The sequence below is a fragment of the Macrotis lagotis genome, chromosome 1 (genome assembly GCF_037893015.1).
Source record: "Macrotis lagotis isolate mMagLag1 chromosome 1, bilby.v1.9.chrom.fasta, whole genome shotgun sequence".
Classification (NCBI taxonomy): domain Eukaryota; kingdom Metazoa; phylum Chordata; class Mammalia; order Peramelemorphia; family Peramelidae; genus Macrotis; species Macrotis lagotis.
The window spans coordinates 479174582-479198185 of NC_133658.1; the positions used below are offsets into that span (position 1 = coordinate 479174582).

Here is a 23604-nt window from a genome sequence, read left to right on the forward strand (position 1 = left end):
GATCTATGACTTTTTTCATATCCATTGTGAGGAAACTCCCTCTTCCAATGCAGTTATCACTTGTTCTGCAGCTCATCATCTTGAAGAGTTGCCTAGAACATTGAGAGGGTAAAGGACTTCTCCAGGCTTACCTAACCAAAATTTGTCAGGAGTGGGAATATGTTCAAAAAGTCTTTGATTAGGCCATATTTTAGATAATTAGACCACTTCTATTGACAAGTAAGGAGGGGCGTATCCAGGGAAGGTATTTATGCTTATGAAGAATCCTTAAAACCTTATTATATAAAGAATAAATATGTTTAGATTATGGTGTGGGGGGGAGATTTAGAAGGAAGGAAGGAAGGAAGACATGACCACTATTATCATATGTGAAAAGTCATAGTATGGTAGAAGGATTCAGCTCATTTTATTTGGTTCCAAGGGTGAGAGCTGCTTGTATGTTACTCCTAGAATTATGTCTGTATTTATATAGTTACACACATCATGCATTTATACACATTCAACATACACATACATTTACATGTATGTATGCACACATTTCCCCTGGCTAAACTGTAAGATGCTTGAGGGCAGGGACAGTCTCATCATTACTGACAATCTTCAAGCAGTAGCTGACTGCTTGCCAGTAATAGACAAGTTTCAGATCCTTGGCAACTCTGAGAGTTCATAATTAAAACTAAAACATAAAAAATGAAGCAGACAGGCAATAGAGTTATATTTATTGGGTACAGATGATGTCCTAGATCTTTTTAGGACAAAATGAAGAACAGATATGGTACCTCTTCAAGTAGAGATTACAAGGGAGGTAGACAAGTCAATTGAAGGGTGAAGAAAAAATTTTGGCGATTTCATCACACTTTTACTGAAGATTTTACAATCTATTGGCAGAAGTGATTAAGCCTCACATGATTGTTCATGAAGAGATATGAAGCATTCATGTCACAAGATGGTGTTGGGCCTCTTCATTTGGCAGGGTAAAATTACCAGCCTCAAAGACTATCAACTCTAATGTGACTCTTAGACACTGTCCCAAATAAAGATCAAATCATCCAAATGCTATTGTTTAATCTTTAGGAAAAAAAAGTCCATTTTTGGTATTTCCTCCTTGATAAAATTCTATTTGAATCCAAATCTGCCAGAGGATTCCAGAAAAAGGAGAAGTCTAGGAAAATTATTCCAGTACGGGTTCAAGATTTATCCAGCAAAAGCAGATGGGGCAATTCCTTTTACACCCAGTCCAGTTATCTGTTTAAAAGCAAAAAAGGTGGTTGGGCAGGAAGAAAAAGGTTTTGGAGTAGAAGGAGAAAGAAAAACCCACCCATGTTTAGTCTTTCAAGTAATTTTCATAAATCCTGAACAGAAATGAGGATTTGTCTTAATCTTCACTCTAACATTATCCTGAACTATTTTTTCCTTTTCTAAAGAAAGATATTAACTTACTAAATTAGGCATCTCTAGTAAAATCTGACTTCATTATTCACATTACACCAATCTAGCTACTACCCATTGGTAATTAACTTGACTTTCAAAAGGAAATTTATTTGCTCTTCATTCTGGACCTCATCTGAAATGCCCCAGAAATCTTTTTGCCTTAGAAGCCCACTCCAGATTCACATACAGAAGGATACCCCGCCTCTTTGACCCCTCTTTCTTATTGGCTAATCCCTCCCAGAACCTCCATTTTTAGGAAATCAATTCTGTCTTCTTTCCTCTCCAAGATGCATTTCTGTCTCTCCCAGACTTTCTCTGTCTTATTTTCCCACTCTACTTTTATGTTTTACCTTTCTCATTAGATAGTATGCTCCTTTGGTAGGGACTTATTTTTATTTCAGCTTTTATTTTATTTTATTGCTTAGCACAATACCTAGAATATAATTAAGTGTTTAATAAATACTTGCTGACTTGCCTTATGGATTTTCTAACTTTTATCGGCTTCCTCCTCTGCAAGATTAAGAGGCTAGAAGATAGATGAACTCTTAATGTTCCAGTAATCTCTAAAATTCCACTCCTTGGACTCTGTTGATTGTTTGTTTTGATAAAATGAAAATTCACTATAAGAGTTTGAACAGATTCTAAAGACATTCACACTAACAGCTCATTACATAAATTTAATATTAACCACAGAACCTATCTTCATTGTGCCATACTCAGGATTCAAGGTACTGTACCTGGCAATTAGTTGGAGCTTAAAGCTATTGAATGACAAATTAGTGTCCAATATACCCAAAGAGTCTTTCTAGTTTGGTAGAGTCTGCTACAGATAGTGTTTTGCTTTTAAGACCTTTGAGAATTTAGAGTCATTTTTATATAATAATAATAATAATAATAACAATGTCTTTTATTTGTTCTCTAGTGAAGAACAAATTAAGAATTTGGGTAAATAACATAGACAGAATGTACCAAAAGTCTTAGTGCAGTTTTAAGACATTATTAAAGCTAAAACTTTTGGAATATTCTGTAATATAGAAACATAAGAAAGGATATGAGCCATTTTGATATTTGCAAAGATTTTTTTTCCCTTTGTAATATATAAAAAATCAAATCAAATCACCTTGAAAATCCTTCCTGCTTCAGGTTGTCTTGAAAGTTCATCAGGATGCAGGCCATCCCGGGCAGAGGTCACATATAATTCAGAAAAATCCTTCCCTCCAAAACAGCAAGAAGTTGTTTTTTCAGTGGGCAGCTTTACTGTTTGAAGTCTTTTTCCTGGTTAGCAAAGGACTGTGTTTTAAATTCAGTTTTATTGATTATGTAACTGTTATGACAATTGACCAGTCTTCTTCACAGAGAAATAACCATGGCATGGTCATTGCATTAAAACTTCTTGATTTGGAACCAGAAGATATGGGATGTCTATATTTCACTCTAGAGACAATGGGTATCAGAGAAGTTTCTTAAGTAAGGGACTGATAGAGTTCTACGTAAGCTTTGGATTGAACAGTTGGGTAGCTCTGTGGATAATGAAGAGAGGAGACTAGATATGGAGACACCACTTGGAGTCTATTATCACAGGAAAGATGTAATGAGGGACTAAGCTAAGGTGGTTGATATATGAAAGGAGAGTAGATTCATGTGATTCCAAGGAAGTAGAATCATGACTTGCCAACTAAAAAATCTAAGATCGGGGCAGCTAGATAGTGCAATGGATAGAGCACCAGCCCTGAAGTCAGGAGAACCTGAGTTCATATCCGACCTCAGATACTTAATAATAACCTAGCTGTGTGATCTTGGGCAAGTCACCTATCTCCATTTGCAAAAACACCCCAAACTAATAATAAGTCTACAATCATTATTTTGAAAGTCATATTATCAATAATGATAATAATAATAATAATTTTATAATAGATTCCTATTCCACTTATAAAATGAATCCTCTACCCCATTCCTATACATTCGCATTAGATAAATAAGTTTATGGTGATCTACCTGTCTCTGGATCTATCCGGATCACTCTCCCTCCATTGTAACAAGCCACCCAGAGCTTTCCTTCAGTATCAATAGACATTCCATCTGGAATGTGTTCTTCTTTTTCCATCTTGTATACACTTCTGCGGTTGGCTAGGGAAGGAATAGGTAGGTCAATGCTGAGCATCATACAATTTTTTCATGGTTTATTACGAAAATTTATCAGTTATCAACTGTGTATTGTTTCCATATGTCATGTGGTCCAGATGCTTAAGGAATTTAAATTCCATGAAACAAATGAATAGGATAACCTATAAAATTTATTTTTTTTCAAAATCCTGTCTTTAGCAGGAAAAGATAAAGATTCAAGTATATTTATTTTTATTTTATTCATTGTTTTGTGGCAGTTTTCTGAAAGAGAAGAAAAATGGTAATGATGAAATACTTACAATTGATTTTCCTACTAAAATACTGAGTCATTTTAAAAAATTGGTCTGAATTCATGTGGTCAAACTCTGATAGTATACATACTATGTATCTCAGTGAACATTTCTTGTGGATTTTTTACTCATAGAATAGATATTTAATTAGCTAGCTTAGAAATGCATTGAATATTGCCCACACTAAAACAAAATTACAAAATTAATGTTATATGAAAACTGTTGTTTTGACAAAGTACTCTGCTTTATAGAGACCAAGTGCACGAGGCTGGCTATATTTACTGAATAAGTAAATGAGTGTATGTGTAGAAGGGTGCATTTTAGAGCCAAAATGGGTTGATTTAACTAAGCCAGAGAATCAAGAACTCAAGTGATCTTTAGAGCTACTGCATCCTCTTGAACTCAGAACATGATTACCATCAAATTTCAATTCAACTTGGAAAAGAAAATCAATTATGACATGTCAAATAAAAGGAGAAAAATAAATCAAGAGCCTTATTTTTAGAATAAGACATCTGTGCTGTCAGATTTTGTAATGCAGTTCATCATAATAAAGAGAATTCTGATTTCTTAAAGAATCAAAATTTAGTTCTGCAAAAACCTAGGAGATTCTGGGGACAGCTAGGTGGGCCAGTGGATAGAGCATTGGCCCTGGAGTCAGGAGTACCTGAGTTCAAATCTGGCCTCAAACATTTAATAATTACCTGTGGCCTTAGGCAAGCCATTTAACCCCATTGCCTTGAAAAGAAATAATTTTTTCTTTTTTTAATTCAAAAAAAGGGAAGGGAAGAGGAGAGAGTTGAGAGGGAGAGAAAATTAATGCTGTTAGTTTTTAAAAACTAATTTCATCCAAGTAATTTTTGTCCCCACTATTTTAAATAAAATCACAGGACTAGAGTATTTCAACTTAATTCTCCTATCATTTGAGGGACTGTTAAAACTAAACTTACTGGTTGTCTGGGGCTAATCAATATATGAAAATCATCATGACAATCCAACTTTAGATGCTTTTGCTTCACAGTTATTCCTTCCACATCGTGGGGGTTGGTTAGTGGCATGGTGGCTCTTCCCCCCACCCCCAGTCTGGAAAATCTGTGTAAAACGTTTTGGCCTTTCCTTCATTCCAGAGATGATGTCTGATTATAGTATTAAAAGATACAATATATTAATATTAAATCTATTTTATGTATTTCTAAGTTTCTAAACTTTTTTTTGTTTTGTCTTCTGGTCTTCATGTGTTATCTATCTGTAGCTTCTGCAAACTGCCCCCAAAATTCCCATTTTATTTTTTTATGTCAACCCATGATATATGGAAGCTATGATGGGAAAAGTTGGGATGTAGAAGGGATAAGTGTATTCAGCTCCTTATGACTTATTTAATATAATTTTTGGCAGATTCAGGTCCAATATAAACCTGGTGTATAAAGCTGGTATATCCATAATGTAGGTGAATTATATTAAACATGTCTATCTTTCAGAAGATGAAGAATTTCATCAGTATGGGAGCTACCTTTAATCTGCACAGATTATAACCCATTCATGCCTTGGTAGATGATTTTTGTGAATGATTATAGACAAATATATTCATGACCTAATATTGAACCTTTGATTTATAAACCTCTCTACAGTTAGTTAAGCTGATCCTCATATTAAAGGCTTGTAAATCATTCCTCATTCCATGCTCAGAGTTTCTCCTCCTTGGCAGGACTTTCCAGACTTTACTTTATTGTAAAACTTTTTGAAAGTCTTAAAGCTCTCCCCATACCACTTATACTATACCTAGATTTTGCTACCTACAATTTCATTTTTTAAATATTACAATTATATTAATTTTTAAAAACACAACTATAGTTGAATATTACAACAAAAACAATATCTAGTGGTAGATGTATTAAGATGATCATGGTCCTTCACTAATTCATTATTACATACAAAAGTCAGCATTACAATGAAGAAGATCCACTGGCTCCATTTAAAAAGGGACATAGGTTGACTTGCCCTCTATCCAAAACAGTACAATAATGACTCATATCACCATTGAGTCCTATTGTATTCTCAACATTAGAAAGCTGGTAAGATCATATCCATTGAGTCTGACCTTGACACCTGGGTTAAAAAGGTTGACACTGACTCTCAGTTGCAGAAGAAAATAATAACACAGATGTGACTTAAACAATGGCAAAAATATCCGTACCGATCTTTCCTGTTTGTACATCATAATCAAAGGCATCCACAGAGTAAGCCAGGCTATCGATGTAATAAAAGATTTTGTGGTCCAGGGACCAATCTAAGCCATTAGAGATGTCCACACGATCAAAATATTTCTCTACAGTGCCATTGGGAAAGAGAGCATACAGGGAACCTTGGTGTCTCTCCAATACAGCAGGGGCAGTCTCCTCAGCCATGGTACCTGCAAAGATCACAAGAAATGATGTAATATCTTCCATCACTAGGTTATTACATTCTAGGCTCACAGATTTATAGTTATGTGAGTCCTGAGAGTCTCACCTAGTCAAGCCTCTAGAGTTTAAGTGATTGGACCAGGGTCACATTTCTAGGAAGTGGAAGAGCTAGGATTTTTTTTTTTTAGTTTTTGCAAGGCAATGGGGTGAAGTGGCTTGCCCAAGGCCACACAGCTAGGCAATTATTAAGTGACTGAGGCTACATTTGAACTCAGGTACTCCTGACTTCAGGGCCGGTGCTCTATCCACTTCACCATCTAGCCATCCCAAGAGCTAGGATTTTAATCCAGACCTTCTGAGTCCAAACCATAGTATCAAGCAATCTTTCAGAAGTAGGGGGAGGTTTTTGCCATGCCAGCAAACAAAATTCCTGAGTCTTTAGCAGGAATCTTTTGAGCTCTCCCCAAGAACTTTCCTTTGTCTTTCCCAGTCCTTGGTCCTTCCACCCACCAGCAACTCAAAAACTAGAAACCTTTAATAATGTCTTTAAATGATTGTTTTTTTTAAATAAAGTTTTGCATGCATTTAAAAAAAAATCCCAAAGTCTAGATCCTTATCATTTCCTCTCTTCACGCCATCTGTGGCTATGACCACTTTGATTACCTCCTAAGCAATCCCTATAAAGGATTCATAGTGTCTCTCAATTAAACAACCTAACCTAATTAGTTAGGTGGCACAATAGAGAGTATGAATTAATTGAGGTCTAGTTGTGTGACCCTGGACAAGTCACTTAGACTAAGTGATTTGTAAATCACACTGCAAACCTTAAAGTGTTATATAAATACTAGAAGAAGATAATTTCTAATGCTACACTACAACTTAACCAGAACAAATCTCTGACCTTTTCAATATTTAATTTTTATTAACAAGTAGAGTCCTGAAGTCACACAGTTTCTACTTTGCTTTTACAGAGTGAACCTGTAGCACCTTAAGCCTAGAACTTGCTTTTATTCTAGAGAAAAGATAAGGTGCAATGATTGAGATTCCTCCTTGATAGGATTTCAGTTCCTTGCCTAAATTATGTAGAACCTCAATGGTTGCCAATCTGGGGGGGGGGGTCCTCATTTTAAGTATTATTATTATTATTATTATTATTGTTATTATTATTATTATTATTTTGTCTAGAGCTATGTATTTATTGGTTTGGAGAATTTCCGAGGTGGAATCACCCTCTACTGAATGCAGAGAAGGAATTGCTGACAATTTATAGTCTTGAGGTTTGCCTGGGAAACTGAAAGGTTGATCACCCAACCCATGTTTCAGAGACAGAACTTGAATTCAGATCTTTTGGCTACTATGGTTCATCCTCAATCTACTACACAACACTTCCAGTTCTATTATTAACACTAATAAAACTAATAATCATTAAGAAGACAGAGCTCAGAATTATGGCTTCTAGTGGGGTACAAGTGATAGAGGGAAAATATCATTATTTATCTGTCTGTCTATAAACTAAATTTTATATTATTCAGTGATTAATGCTAGGTAAGAATGGGCTCTCCCTCACTTAAATACAATTCACTTGCATCTCATAGCATCACATTCCTGATGTTGTAGATCACTTCAAGAAAGAAGGACAAACGACAACAGCAACCATATGATATTTTATATACATATATATATATGTTTCTTATATATATGAATAATTTTTTATTTATTAAAACTTCAATTCCTGCGCTGTCATTTGAAAAATATTCAACATTCATTCCACAAGAATTTATTATGGGCTCCTATTAAACAAACATGGCAGGAAGTGGCAGGAAGCTGGTCTTAGACCCAGGAAGACCTAAATTCCAAGTTCTGCTTTTGGCATATGCTGGCCACATGACTCTGAACAAGTTCCCTAAGCTCTCTGCTCCCTAGGAAGCTCTCTAAGACTACAAATAGTCAAGAAAGTGCCAATCTGTTCTAGTAGAGGGAGTTCCTTACTAGAAGGGAGTTCCCTCTGCCAGTGAAATCATAGCCCCAGGTCCTCACCCTCTCCTACTAAGCCTGGTGCTGCCCTGCTGAAAAGAAAGCTAGTCTTTGTATCTATGACCAATTTCCCCACTAAAAATAGGAATATACTCATTAAAATTAGCCTTTGGTTCCATTCCATGCTTATGTCATTTTATTTAACTGATAGCCATGAAAATAAATCACAATGAACTGTCAGAACCTTTGAATTGGATTATATTCTTTATCTAAAAGGCATAAAGGCAACAGATTCCCATAATATTTAACAACCAAGGATGGTTTTTTTCCTTTATATAACCTATGGAGATGCATCCAAAAGACCTTTTAATCATCTCCAAGAATTCTCAAGACTTTATATCTTTTCTCTGAGAGGTAATAAGCCAAGAAAATATGAAATAATACAATACACTATTGTAGTTCAATAGGATGTATTGCCATTGACAGAAAAAGAGAAAACAATTCTTTCCCTTCTTTTTTCTAACAGGTAGCAAATATTCGCTCAGAATACGAATACTACTACTACTACTACTACTACTACTACTACTACTACTACTACTACTACTACCAACACTACTATACTACCACTACCACCGCCACCACCACCACCATGACTACTATTTCTATTACCATTACTTCCACTACTATCATTACCACCACCACCACCACCACTACCATCATCACCTACTACCTACTACTACTACTACTACTACTACTACTACTACTACTACTCACACTACTACCACCATCCCTACCTATATTACCTATTACTACTAATACTACCAGGACTACTGCTACCACTATCACCACCACTACCACCACCACTACCACTACATACACTCCATCCTCTAGACCGTACAGACCATAACTCATCCATGCCTTGGCAAACAATCTTCCTGAAGTTTCTAGGTAAGAAAGGGATAGCCCTTTCTTATCTAGCATTAATCACTGAATAATATAAAATTTAGATTCATAGACAGACAAATAGATAATGATATTTTCCTTCTATCCATCACCTGGTGATATACCTTTACAAACTGATTTAGACTAGTCCTCAGGCTATGGTTAGGTCTGCTTGCAAGCTTTCTTCTTGCTTGGAGGTCCTCCTAGAGTTTCTATCTGCTCACAGAGCCTTTTTGAAGATCCAGGGCTGTTTCCCTGACTTGATGCCACAACTGAGGAAGGTTTTAGTGCAGAAAGTACAATATTTTCTTTCTTCTCATCATGTTGGAATCAAGGTTTTCCTCATAAACACAGAAAGACTGAAGTCAAAAATTGAAAATCATACCAGCAAAGTATCTCCCAGCTGGATCCACCTTTCCATCATTGAATCGATTGTTTTTCTTATCTTTATCCACAAAAAATAGGTCAGATAATGATTTTTCCTCCCAATTCAAAGCACAGAACCGAGTGCCTACTGTTGCAACATATCCACCAGATTGTCGAATGGCCACAGAGCTGACGGGACTATCTGTAATGGCAATAACACATGTATCAAAAAAAAAAAAAGTAAAAGTGAATAAAATATTCAACATTCAGTATAAGCTCAAGAGACAAAAGACCTGGGTTCAAATCCTACCACATGTACTTATTACTGATATGACCTGAAACAAGTTATTTAATTACCTGGGCCTTGTATTTCATATCTAAAATGAGATGATTGGATTAGGAGGCCTCTAAAGGACCTTCTGGCTCCAAAACTATAATCCTATGTTCTTGTTTAAGCTCTACTGCAAAGAATTTTGAAGGCTCATTGATCTATTGCTGGAAGGAACCTCAAAGAATATCTATTTTATAGGATCATGGGTTTAGACTTTGACCTTGTGGTTAACTAGTCACACTCCTTCATTTTCCAGATGATGAAACAGATCCAGAAAAGTTAAATGACTTGCTTGAAGTCATCTAGGTAATAAGCAGCAGAGCCAGAATCTGACTCCAAATACAAAGCCAGTGCTTAATCTATCATAATGTGATAACTCTTAATAGCATTTATTTGAACAACAAAATTATCAATAAATAAGTAAATAATAATATTAAAACACTTCTATATATTTATATATCGATATAGATAAACACACACATATGTACAGATTGCTCCACAACCTTATTGTACACATTGAGAAATTTCCTAATGCAAAATGACTGACAACATTGCTTGTTTGCTTGCACTTGTACCATGCAGCTCATAAGTATCTGATGTCAGATTTTAATGCTTCCCAACTTCAGGTCTAGCGTTCTATCTGCTGGATCCTAATAGTAACAAATGGTTATAACCGTAGATTAGACTTGGGAATTTATAAGATTGATCACATTCCAGTGGTCAAAAGGAATAATGCCAAGATAGTAGAGAAATCATAGCCAGCAGAAGTTAATTACACCTAAGATTCCTCAAGAGAGGGTCTGCCCCCTCAGGTCCTCAAACATATAAAGACATAGATGAGATAGATATAGATATAGATACAGATGATATAGATATAGATATAGATATAGATATAGATATAGATATAGATATAGATATAGATATAGAGACAGAGACAGAGACAGAGACAGAGACAGACAGAGATAGAGATAGAGATAGAGATTAGATAGATAGATAGATATGTGTGTATATATTTTTATGTATGATTATATGTGTGTATATACAAACCTAGATAGACATATAAATATATATATATATATATATATTTATATTTTTTCATCCTACTCTGGTATTCCCAGTCTTGTTGTCATTCATATCATTAAAGAAGCTACATTTTAAGTAAACAAGGTCCTTCAGTTACCAGACTGTGCCTCAAATCAAGGTCATATTATTCAGAAGTGTCTGTTGGGTTGTCTAATCTCTAAGGATAATACCTTAGGGTTCCTGCCTTCTCCTTAACCAGTTACAGTGGTCTTGTGATATTTCCTCTGAACAGGGAAAAAAATAACAGGTTTCAAAGGAGTTCCTTGATCTCATTCATGAGCATGGGAAAACATAGAACATGAGACTATGGAGCAAAGTGACAAAACTTTGTGGAGACTCAATGGCAGCTGTGACCAAAGAGGAGGAGAATTCTCTCATAAGAGCAAAGCCACTGGGGCAGGGAAAGAAAAATCTTTTGGAATATGCAAAAAAAGAGCATTGTTTTTAATATTAAAGCTGAAAGGAACTTTAGAGATCATCTCCTGTCCTTTTTTCTTTTTCTTTACAGAAGAAACTGAAAGCCATCTCACCCACCTCCAGTACATGAACACACACACACACACACACACACACACACACACACACACATAGAGAAAATTTCTTTCAAAAAGAGGCATGAAGGGACAAACATAGTACTTGAAATTTATTTTAACATTGTTAAAGCATTGATATTATCTTCCCAATTGCAGGTGCTACAGGCATTATTTCCATTTTACAAATAGGGAAACCAAGGTCCAGAAGAGTTGAATTACTTTTAAATAGCCAGTTACGTGTCTGAAGCAATATTGAAAACCAACTCTTCCCTAAATCTGAGATTGGAGCTCTAGAGCGACTGGGCCTGGAAAGAGGTGGATGATTGGGGTGGTGAAGGAGGGAGCAAAGAATGAAGACTGGAGATATATTGGAAACTAGAAAGGAATTTGAGAAAAAATATGTATGTGTATATATATATATATATATATGTATATATACACACACACACATTCATGAACACACATGATATTTATAGACATAGGTATATATATATATATATATATAATATATATATATATATATATATATATATATATATAGGTGGAGGAGTTGGTAGTCAAAATCTGAAATTATTCATTCATTCATTTTTATGGAACCTACTGAGAAGATACCACAAACATGTTTTGTTTTCACAGACATACTTCCTGATTTAGAATATTTGCACACATGTCCAACTTTGCTATTTGATTCTGTGCTGGAGAAGAGGGGTGTGTGTGGAGGGGTTCTCCCTGTTCTCTCCATGATTCAAGATAATCTAACCAAGAGAAATAGTATCACTCAAAAATGGAAATCTAATCAGATGTCAGCAAGTTGAAAATAACATACGAAATAGCAATAATTTCCATGTATACAAGGTATCCCCAAATTCTATTATCTCCCTTTTACTGACAAGGAAAATGAATACAGAGAAGGCAGCTATCTGTGGTCACAAACCTTGTGACAGTTACAAGGTGACTGCAGAGGTCTTTCTACAACTCTTTTCATTGTACTATGAGATCTATAAAAAAAGCAGGTTCGAGTTCTAGGGATTAGGGAAAATAGTCTACTCTTCTGTTGTATAATTTCAGGACCACATAGACCCCTTCCTTATCTCAAACTCTCTCCCATTGGCAAGTTGATAGCTGAAATGTCCCTCTTAAAATTTTTATTCTTTGGGTTTAGATTAAAAGGCAAATATCCCTAGGGACCTTAAGTTTATATACTTAATCCATACTTCAGTCTTTTCTAGCCAGAGACTAAAAAGAAGTGTGGAAGGGGTGTAGTAGAAAGTGACTGATGGACTTAAGAGTCAGAGGTTCTAGTCTCATGTCTGACATTTACTAGTTTTGGGCATACTCTGAGCCTCCAACTTCTGCTACAATATAGGGGCAATGCCACTTGTTATATTTGATTCCCAGGACTGTTGTGAGGATAAAATGAGAGAAAATTTATAAAATACTTTGAACCCCCTCAAAGTCCTATGTCAATTTTATTATTTCTATTATCTAGTAAAGAAAAAGGACCCCCCAAAGAAGTAAATGACAATCTTCACTTAAAATTTTGCCCCAGTCCAGCAATCTGCTTTGGAAAGAATTAGTTTTGGGGCAGTTAGGTGGCATAGAGGATAGCCTTGAGGTCAGGAGGAGCTGAGTTCAAATTTGTCCTCAAACACTTAATAATTACCTAGTTGTGCAATCTTGGGCAAGTCACTTAACCCAATTGCCTTGCAAAAAACAAACAAAAAAATAGTTTTTTGTTTTGTTTTGTTTTGTTTTGGAATGATTTACTAAAAGAATTCCTCTATTCCAGAAAATTGTATGTTTAAAGTTTTTGTTTTATATTATGTAGATAGGTGTTTGTGTGTGTGTGTTTGTGTGTGTGTGTGTGTGTTTGTGTGTGTGTATGTGTGTGTGTGTATGCTAAGGTCCTTTTCCTGCTTTTACAAATATTACAAAAGCATTTTAAAATTATCTGATCTTTATCGATTACAAAACAATGCAGCAAGGTCAAAGTAACCTAAATTGATGCCCCCCTGAAGAGAAATCCAAGAGCTGTCCATCTTTCTCCTCTCTCCTGCAAGGATTAGAATATTGATCAGAGGGAAAAAGTCTTTTTAATTACTTCACCAGTGACTACCACGAGAAAGCTCTTGTATCATGTGGTCAATAATTGAATGATTTGAAGGACATGATTTTCCAGGGTCATCCCTGAAAGATATGAAATAAAACTTTAAACTAAACAACTATGTTTTATCATGTTATAAAATTTGCCTCATTTAACATTTCTATACCACTACAAAAATATCTTTTTCAAAAGGTATCTGAAGACATTTGTCTGGACATTTTTCTCAAGCAGACAATGCTTAAATTTGGATTATTGAGAAATTAATAAAATTATTTCAATTAGTCGTGCCTAAATGCAGAAGAGTATTGATAATTTTTCTTCAATATATTTTCAAACATGTATCTCCATAGGCATCCATAAATACACTTGATAACTTTGTCAAAGTTAATGAAATATGTGAGTGTACATGTGAACACTTCTGCATAAATCCCAACCTAGTCCTCAAAATTTAAAGGAAATTGGTAAAATTAACACATTATAAGGTATAATTTTGATTTTCAAATTTCAGGTGAAAATATGAGGTATTCAATAAATTATAGTTCAGTTTTATGCTTTAATATTACAGCTCCTTTTCAGTAGAGTGGCACCATAAGCATTGAGTATTCCAAGTACCATTAGACAAGGAAGGTTTAGATGTTGGTTTGTTTGACTGAACATCCTTTTTTGGCCTCTCTTACAAAAGATGGCTCATTTGGGAGGGAAGGAGAAGGGACACATTCAGAAATGATGGATAGGGGAGGCTAAGTGGCCTAGTGGATAAAGCACCGGCCTTGGAGTCAGGAGTACCTGGGTTCAAATCCGGTCTCAGACACTTAATTACCTAGCTGTGTGGCCTTGGGCAAGCCACGTAACCCCATTTGCCTTGCAAAAAAAAAAAGCCTAAAAAAAAAGAAATGATGGATAAAGAAAAAAATGAAAACAATATTTTTAAAAATTAAGAAAATATGTCAAACAAGTTTTTTAAAAATGATAATCAACTAGTTGATATAGTAGAAAGTATACTAGGCCTGGTTTCAAATCCAGAATCAGATCAAGGCAAATCATTTAACAATTAGTGAAAATATTAGTATTTCTCTCCCAGGTTTGTTGTGAGAATAAAATGAAATAATATTTCCTAAAATATAGTAGATACTATAAAAATGCAAGCTGTTACTGTTCAGTTTTTTGGAAAAAGTAGCAGATTTCATAGGGTCAACTCCTTTTTAATTAATTTTTTTTGGATTGAAATCCATTACTCAGAGGACAAGTCCTTTCCATTCATTGATCTCAGAGAGATTTCAATGTCTTTGTTTGGTGCTTACTCGTGCATCAGGAACTAGAGGAAAGATCACTGAATGGTTTTAGAGTCAGAGTTCTAGCTCTGTCCCTTACTGCCTTTGTGACCACAAGAACAGACAAGTGACTTAGTCTCCTGGAACCTCAGTTTCCTCAAATATAAAATAGGGATAATGTTGTTCAGTCACATTCAATTCTCTGTGAATTCACTGGGGGTTTTCTTAGTGAAGATACTGAAGTGTTTTACCATTTCCTACTCCAGCTTACATTACAGATGAGGAAACTGAGGCAAACAAGGTTACATAGCAACCTTGTGAAGTAAGTAATGCAAAGTGCTATTGTTGAGTTTTGTCTGACTCTGTGACTCCATTTGGGGTTTTCTTGGCAGCTCATTTTATAGATGAGGAAGCTGAGGGACTGTACCATCTAGTCTCTCTAGCAAATAATAATAGCAGGTAATTAAAAAGAAGTGCTATTATCCCTATCTTTTTGCATTTTATTTTATGGGTAACTAGGTGGCAAAGTAAATAGAGCATTAAGCTTGGAGTCAGGATGACCTGAATTCAAATCAAATCCAGATGCTAGCTGTATGACCCTAGTTAAGGCATTTAATCCTATTTGCCTCAATTCCTAATCCTTAAAATGAGCAAGAGACCCACTCCAGTCTTTGCCAAGAAAATCCCAAATGGGGTCAGACAGAGAGACAGATATAACTTAACAGCAATAGCACTTGCATTATTGATCTCAGAAGGAAGTTCCAAGTAAAATGCTTTGTAAACCTTATAGCACTATGTAAAATGTTTGCTATATTCATCAATGATAAGAAATAGCATTTGTATGGCTCTTAATGGTTTGCAAAGCTCTTACCATATTATCTGATTTGATTCTCACAATAATCTTGGGAGATTAGGGCTACTATTATCACTATTTTACAGATGAGGAAACTGAGACAGAAATTAAGTGATTTACCTAGGTTCATGTAGCCTAGAAATATTTGAGGTCACACTTGAACTCAGGTCTATCCATTGTCCCCTTTCATTATCAGGAACCTTAGTCTCTAAAAATCTGAGATCAGGTATCCTCAACTAGCAGACTGGGGCCTAAGAGCCCCATTTAATTTAATCTAGATTATTATAGCAGCATGCATCTGGTCTCTAGAAGAGATTTTAAAAGTCATCTAGTTCAATGCCATCATTTTACAGATGAAGAAACTGAGGCTCAAAGATGTTACTCATGAAGTCAATTGCCACCAGTCCCTTTCATTTATCTGCTGTATTTCAGAGTGGTGATTAGGGGAGTAGTACTGGCATGCCCTTCACCATCTCCAAATAAATGCGTTCTGGCAAAGCTCTATGTAAAGCGAACAACTAAATTTAATCAAAATTAAAAGTATCAAAGGAACTCGATATCATCAGTTACAGCTAAGAAATTATATGCCTGGCAGTTTAAATAGATGAGACTGATCTTTCTTAAATCTTCCCTTTAGTTACATTGAAGGAGGATCATAAAAAATTACAAAGAACTCAAAAGCACAGGGGAAAGACTCAATAAACTTCCCAGTGTCCTCACCACAGCCTGTCAAATACATTTCCAATCCAGGTAGGTTAGAGACTCTTTCCCACCTAATCTTACAGTGTTTCATCGGCTCTACATAGTTATGTCCTTTCTCAGTTTTCATTAGCTCTCTGTGTTTGTACACAGTCCTCTCTACCCCTCCTATTTACTCCTGCCCATAATTCCTTCTCACTCCTTATTTCTATTGGTTGTAGCCCTTTTCTTCCTTCAGGACCCTACTCAGATGTTGCTTTGTTCATGAGGACTTTCTAGACCACCCCATTAGCCTTCCCCTCAATTTTCATAGTCTTCCTGGGGGTCTCTACATTGCATTAGTGACCAAACACACTTGCACTAGTGACCCCCCCACACACACAGATTTCTTATTTTTTTCTTAAAGGAAAAGGGCAAGGTTAGGAAAAGCTTTTTGAGAATGACTAAGTGAGATCAGTGACATCTGCAGAATTCTACATGAAGACAGGAAAGGAAAAGGGGAGGAAAACAAAAAACCTGGGTTAGCCCCCAAAAAATACCTTGGCCAAGTCATTTTATCCTTTCCAAGCCTAAGATTTTAATATGTAAAATGTGGATGATAAAAGCATCCATTTCAGAAGGTTATTTTTGAGGATTGTGGAAGATTATGAACATAAAATGCTTAGCATACCTTAAAACATTAAATAAAAGATAATTTTGGTTACACCTCTCACCCTCTCAACAAGGGATTTTGTGTAAATGTTCCATGTTCCACCCTTCCCCCCACCTCGAATTATAAATTCCTTGAGGCTAAAATTGGACGCAATTAACTCTGCATCTTAATGCTAGTAAAATATTGACCTGAAAGGTAGAAAACAATTAACTTTTAGCTTCTTCCAGATACTAAGAGATCTAGAGCAGAGGCACTCAGTATCCTCTATAAGGGATTAAACACAGAAAGGAGAATCTTGCAACAAAAAAAAAAGCAGGGAGAGGTTCAGCTAACTCCTAGTACACTCTTAGGGAAGGGCTCAGTTTGGTAGGAGGTGAGAGGTAGTGATGAGTGATGTTAACAGGAGAAAAGAAATAAAATATATAATACATAATACATAATATCCGAACAAATTACACAGAAGTGAAGAGAAGGAAGTTCAGAAGGAGACACAGGGAAGCAGGGCAGCTTTGCTATTTTTTAAAATTTCATCTCCCAGGAGTTTAGCCCCTGTTTGAGTTTGACACCAATAAAGGCAGTATTATTGATACTAATAATAATAACTAGCATTTTTATAGAACTTTGAAATTTGCAAAATGCTTTATATGTTTGTCTCATTTTATTCTTAAAACACTAGGAGTTAGGTGCTATTTTCTATCCCCAGTTTGTTATGGTTCAGTCTAATATGACTTTTCAGGACCTCCATTTGGGGTTTGCTTGGCAAAGGTACTGGAGTAGTTTCCAAGTGAGGAAACTGAAGCAAGCAAGATAAAGTGACGTATCCAGGGTCTTCCTGACTCCAGGATCCATACTCTATCTGCTGCATCACTAGCTGATCAGTTGACATATGAGAAAGCCAAGACAGACAATAATTAAATCAATTTAACCAAGGAAATGTCTGAGGTAGGATTTGAACTTGAGTTTTCCTTACACCAGGTTTCGAGATCAATACATTGCTATCCATAAACCTACTACATAGATAAGATTTTTTTTGGCTATATAGCCAAAAGTCAGTTTTTGGTTATAAAGTAACTTCAAAATTTGAAACTTTGAATCTTTTCCTCTAAAAATAGGGGATAATAGTTATTTATAATCTACAGAACTCACTAAAAGGTCAAAATAGTGACTCTCGGCATAAGCAGCAGATTAATTTTTAACTCCCATTAAAAAATAAATCAGATCCAACATGATTAGGAGGAAAAGTCTAGAGATATACCATTGCATTCAGGAGCTCTTTAGGAGGTAAGGTTAGTTGTTATAATAGGTTTTTGTTTTTGTTTTGTTTTTTTTTTTAGATAAAGAGACTCCAGTTCTTAACCACAGTGCAGCTCAGGTTCCGGCTCAGCAAATCATCTCGATGAAGTCCAAGCCCTGGGCACAACTGGCTTAAGAGATGGGACTGAGTTGGAAACAAACCACTGCAAAGGCAAAGCCTTGGCATAAAGGAGGAAACAAAACTCTGCATAAGCAAAGCTTGGCTACATAAGCAACACCTTGGCAAGCGATAAATCAGGGACCAGGTACTGGCCCCAGCACAAAAACCTTGGGACTTTACTCCCTGTACCCCAGGAACAGAATTCAACTATCAAAATGAGTAAAAAAACCCAAAAAACAAAAAGAGCATTAACTTTAGAAAGCTACTATTTGGATGGGGACAATAAAAAGTGACAAATTAACTACATATGAAGTCTTTTTTTTTTAGGTTTTGTTTTTGTTTTTTGCAAGGCAATGGGATTAAGTGGCTTGCCCAAGGCCACACAGCTAGGTAATCACTAAACCTCTGAGGTCGGATTTGAACTCAGGTACTCCTGACTCCAGGAACGTTGCTCTATCCACTGTGCCACCCAGCTGCCCTAATATGTGAAGTCTTAAAGGTGTTTATGAACTGGTCTCAAATCCAAAACTTCTTAAAAGAGTTCAAAAAAGGATTTTGAAAACCAAAGAAGAGAGTAAGAAGAAAAATGAAAAAAAAAGAAATGAGAACCATGCTGGAGAATGATAAAAAACTGACTGAAGAAATCAACTCCTTTCAAAATAAAAACAACCAAATGAAAACAGGATGTAACTCATTAAAAAATAGATACAGAATTCCCTCACCTACAGAAACCTCTTCCACTTTTTTGGTGAGTGAATCCCAGCGGCAAATCTTCTTGGATGGAATATCCACATACAGGAGACTATTGGACTTTTCCTCCCACACTGGAGATTCTCCACACCTACTGTAGTCCAGAACAATGGACTCAATCTTCAAAGAGGACATTATCAGGACAGAGATTGATACCCTAAAAGCTGCAAAGAGACAAAGGCAGCATGAATGCCCAGGCACCCAGGATTTTAAACAGCTGCCATTAAAAACCACAGCTAAATTCAAAAAAAGTTAATTCAAATATCCAGGGTGGCAGAGGCACTCTGCAGAAAGAAGTCATGTATGACCAACTCAGGAAGACTACAGTTTGAGTATATAAACAAGAGTCAATGAGAAAGTCCTCATCATAATATGAGCTATCATCTCCCCCCGCCCCAGAAGAAAAGGAATGCCAACTTACCAGGGATTTTTAAGTAGCTTTTTTAAAAAGTGAAAGCAAAGTTGCAACTTTAAAAAATCATGCCCAGGAACTCAGGGATTTAGACTCTTGAAAGACTGCAGTTGACTGAGGGCTTCCCTTTTATATTCTAGACCAGACACTGAAGTACAACTACAAATGCTGATTAATAGGCAGCTTGTCTCTTATCCTATCATCTGCTCTTAAAGCAAACTGCTCCCTAATTGGTTCTTTCCTTTATTTCTAGATCCAACCGCTATCTTTTCAATTTTTTTAAGCAGTTATTTATTTTTCTTCTCAGAGTATAGATTACCTAATTCTTTCTAGTCTTTCTGTTCTACCCCCCATTTTCAGAATCTTGTAACCTCCTTTCTGAAAGGATTTCTTTCTCAACTTTTGAGGTTAATTTAGGAGCAAAGGTATTGATTAGGGAAATTAGGTGGTACATGGAGTCAGAAGACCTGAGTTCAAATCCAGCCTCAGACATTTCCTAACTGTGTGACTCGGACCAAGTCACTTCACCCTGTTTGCCTCAATTTCCTCATCTGTAAAATGAGCTAGAGAAGAAAATGTCAAACCACAGTATCTTTTCCAAGAAAACCCCAAAAGGAGTCACAAAAATTTGGATATGACTATAATGATTGAACAAAAATAAGTATTAATTGCTTTTACCTCATTGGATCACAGATCTCGGACTGGAATGAACTTTAGGATTCCTTTAGTCTATAAACCCTCAATTTATAGACTAGCCCAAGGTCAGTCAGTCAACAGCATTTATTAATTTCTTATTATATGTCAAATACTAAGGGCTGTCCTTAAAGAGTTTACATTCTAAGGGGAGAGGCAACATGTAAATAATTAGGTAAAATCAAGCTTGTAGTAGATGAAAGGTATTCTGAGGAGAGGAAGGCTTCCAACATAAAGTGGGAATGAAATAAGATGAAAGAAGCCAGAGAAACTAAAAGGCAGAGTTGAAGGGGCAAGAGCATTTCAAGAACATCCATGGAGATGGTAGAGTGTCATGTACAAGGAACAACATGTAAGCCAGCGGAAATTAGATTGTAAAGTCCTAGAGAGGAATAAAATAAAAACAGAGTGGAAAAACGGGAAGGGTCCAGGTTATGAAGGGCTTTAAATGCCAAACAAAGTTAATATATGATTCTGTAAAGGTACCTGGAAACCACAAGAGTTCAGAGCAGGGAGATGGAGGAAAGGAAAAGCATGACTAGACTCCCATTTTTTTTAAAAATCACTTTGGGGCAGTTAGGTGGTGCAGTGGATAGAGCACTAGCCCTGGAATCAGGAGGACCTGAGTTCAAATCCTGTTTCAGAAAATTAATAATTACCTAGCTGTGTGACCTTGGGCAAATCACTTAGCCCCATTGCTTTGCAAAAACAAAAAAAAAAATCACTTTGGCAACTAGGGAGGTTGGCTTGGAGTGGAGAGAGAGTTGAGCCTGGGAGACCAATAAGAAGGCTATTGTAACTGTCCGTGCAAATGGAACTAAGGTAATAATTCATCATGATCATTGTCATCATAATTAACACTGATGTATTGTCTACTATACACTGGCCTCTGTGTTAACTGCTTTACAAATATTTCATTTGATGCTTACACCTACTCTGGGAGGTAGATGCTATTATTATCCTGGTTTGTTTGGTTGGTTTTTGTCCTTTGTTATTCAAGATCAAAATGATACCACTATGTTAAAGACAAGTTACACCATGTTTAACTGTGACTGATGGGACCAATATGAGCTCAGAATGCTCTATCACAGGTCGGGCAAGATAATCTATGTGAACACTTGAGGTGGTTACTCTAAACTTACCTATCTCACATTTCATTTGAATTGCTTCAATTTTGCCTTGCTCACAGAGCACAGCATCCTCTCTGATGCTGGGCAATCTTGTGCCACTGTCTCACATGCAGCACTGTCAATTTTAAAGTTCTTATGAGAGACCTTCAGGGTGCCCCAATATCGCTTCTTCTGAGCCCCTTGTAAGCACTTGCCCTATGTGAGCTCTCCATAAAATAGTTTTTTTTCCTGGCATTTTAACATGATGATGATGATGATGATGATGATGATGATGATGATGATGATGATTGATGTTTGTCCTTCATTCTTGAAGATGTCCATGACATCTAGGAGGTGATGCCATGATAAACACATGAATTGAGTTTGAGGGGGTGTTGTGCTAACACACCATCCACCGGGTCCAATGGCCACATAAGAATCAGGAAGACTAGAGATGGCCCTGGATATGAGGCAATCAGAGTTAAATGATTTGCTTAAGGTCACATAGCTAGTAAGTGTCAGGTATCTGAGGCTAGATTCCAACTCCAGCCCTCTTGACTCCAAGGTTGGTACTCTATTCATTAAACCATCCAGCTGTCCCTAACAACATGACCAGCTCTTCATACTTGTACTATCTGTAGTAACTTGAATGCTTGGCAGTTTAGCCTGAGAAATGACCTCAGATTTACAGATTTAGAAATCAAGGCAAACAGAGACTAAGTGATTTGCTAATTATTAGACTGGTGAAAAAGGCTAGAACTTCGTATAGGAGTCAGGAAGCCTCATTTTCCTGGGTGCAAAAATGGCCTCAGAATCATTCTAGCTGTGTGACCCTAGATAAGGCACTTCACCCTATTTACCTCAATTTCCTCATGTGTCAAATGAGCTGGAGAAAGAAATGGCCAAATCACTCTGGTATCTTTGCCAGGAAAGTCCCAAATGAGGTCACAAAGAGTTGGACAAGACTGAAATGATGAAACAACAAAAGATGTCCCTAAAATAGTGGTGATCCTTGAGCAGAAGAAAGGGAACATAAAGTAGAAATGATCAGAAGGTTAAAAATTGGCAAGAATATGTGGGAAAGAGGATATTTGGGATTATGAGACTGGGTGACTGGGAAGATGGTGGTGACTTGAATAGTAATAGTGATGTCAGAAAGATTGGAGAAGAGGGAAGATAATGAATTGTTTTAATCATATTGAGTTTGATATGCCTATGAAACATCTAGTTCCAGTTGTCCATGGGATAGGTAACTGGTGATGGGTGCTTGGAGTTGCTCATCCAGGTAGCAAGCCCCAAGAGACAGAATGTGAAATGAGATCTGAGGCAGTTCCCTTGCAAATGTTTGACAAGATTAACCTTTAAGCAGAGTAACTCCAAAATGGCCTTGTAGCTATCTCTTTGAGATAACTTCCAGGAACATAAACTTAACCTCTGCCTTTCTACCCCCCCCCCACCACCACTGGGAGCAACTTTTGCAATTTTAATATCTTAACCTGCAAGGACACGCTGTCAGGGAAACTAGCAGTAAGTTTTATGTTTCAGATGGGTTGCACAAGTGGGTCAAGTGATCCATTCTAAGGATCACCCTTTCCTCAAGGACCTGGAGCCAAACAGGGGGAAAGTCTGAAGATGGAGAATAGGAGGAGTGGGTTATAGGAACAATGAAAAGTCTTAAATCTTGTACCTGCCTGAGAAAAGAGCCTTGGAGATTTCCTTTCAGTGTTGATCCAACCAATCTGATGACAGCTCAGTCTCAGGGGACTGCTATGCAATCTGCCCCCTTCAGCACCACAAACAGGAGGATTTCCAGTGGGCAGAGAGCATGTGATCAAAAATCTGGGTTCGGTTTGGGGAGGTGACGCAGTCAGATTGAGATACTGGCTAATTGGGGGTGGGAGGAGCAGTGGTGGAGCCTGAGCTTTGAAGAAGAGCCTCAGAGTTCTCAGAAGGAATTCTTGCCAGTCCAATCTATCTTTAGGGAGGGAAAGGAGAGCACTGGGCAGTCTCCAGAGTCTTCTGCTATTCTAGAAGCTGGGCTCTGAGAGGCACCAGTCAGCAGCTGCTCTCCCTGACTCTGAGCCGGCATAGGCTGGCAGACATGGGGGAGGGCGGAAAGGAGTTGGCACACACTTAGAGGACAATCCAGTCTATTTCCTGAAACCAATTGC

General features: G+C 36.7%; 1 protein-coding gene across 3 annotated transcripts; it reads right to left on the reverse strand.

Moving 5' to 3' along the window:
• Positions 1-709: 709 nt before the first annotated feature.
• LOC141506700 (regucalcin-like) lies at positions 710-23416 on the reverse strand. 3 transcript variants are annotated; one of them, XM_074213690.1, is made up of 7 exons: positions 23125-23416; positions 19192-19383; positions 9549-9731; positions 6040-6255; positions 3427-3558; positions 2552-2706; positions 710-1245 (listed from the first exon to the last, which is right to left on the reverse strand). In XM_074213690.1, exons 2-7 carry the CDS (start codon positions 19352-19354, stop codon positions 1195-1197), a joined length of 900 nt encoding a protein of 299 aa, XP_074069791.1. In that variant the 5' UTR covers positions 19355-19383; positions 23125-23416; the 3' UTR covers positions 710-1194. The 3 variants fall into 3 exon arrangements, with proteins under 3 accessions (XP_074069791.1, XP_074069792.1, XP_074069790.1); XM_074213691.1 differs by having other exon boundaries at positions 23121-23398; XM_074213689.1 differs by lacking the exon at positions 23125-23416 and adding an exon at positions 19641-19779.
• Between the last annotated feature and the right edge of the window lie 188 nt (positions 23417-23604).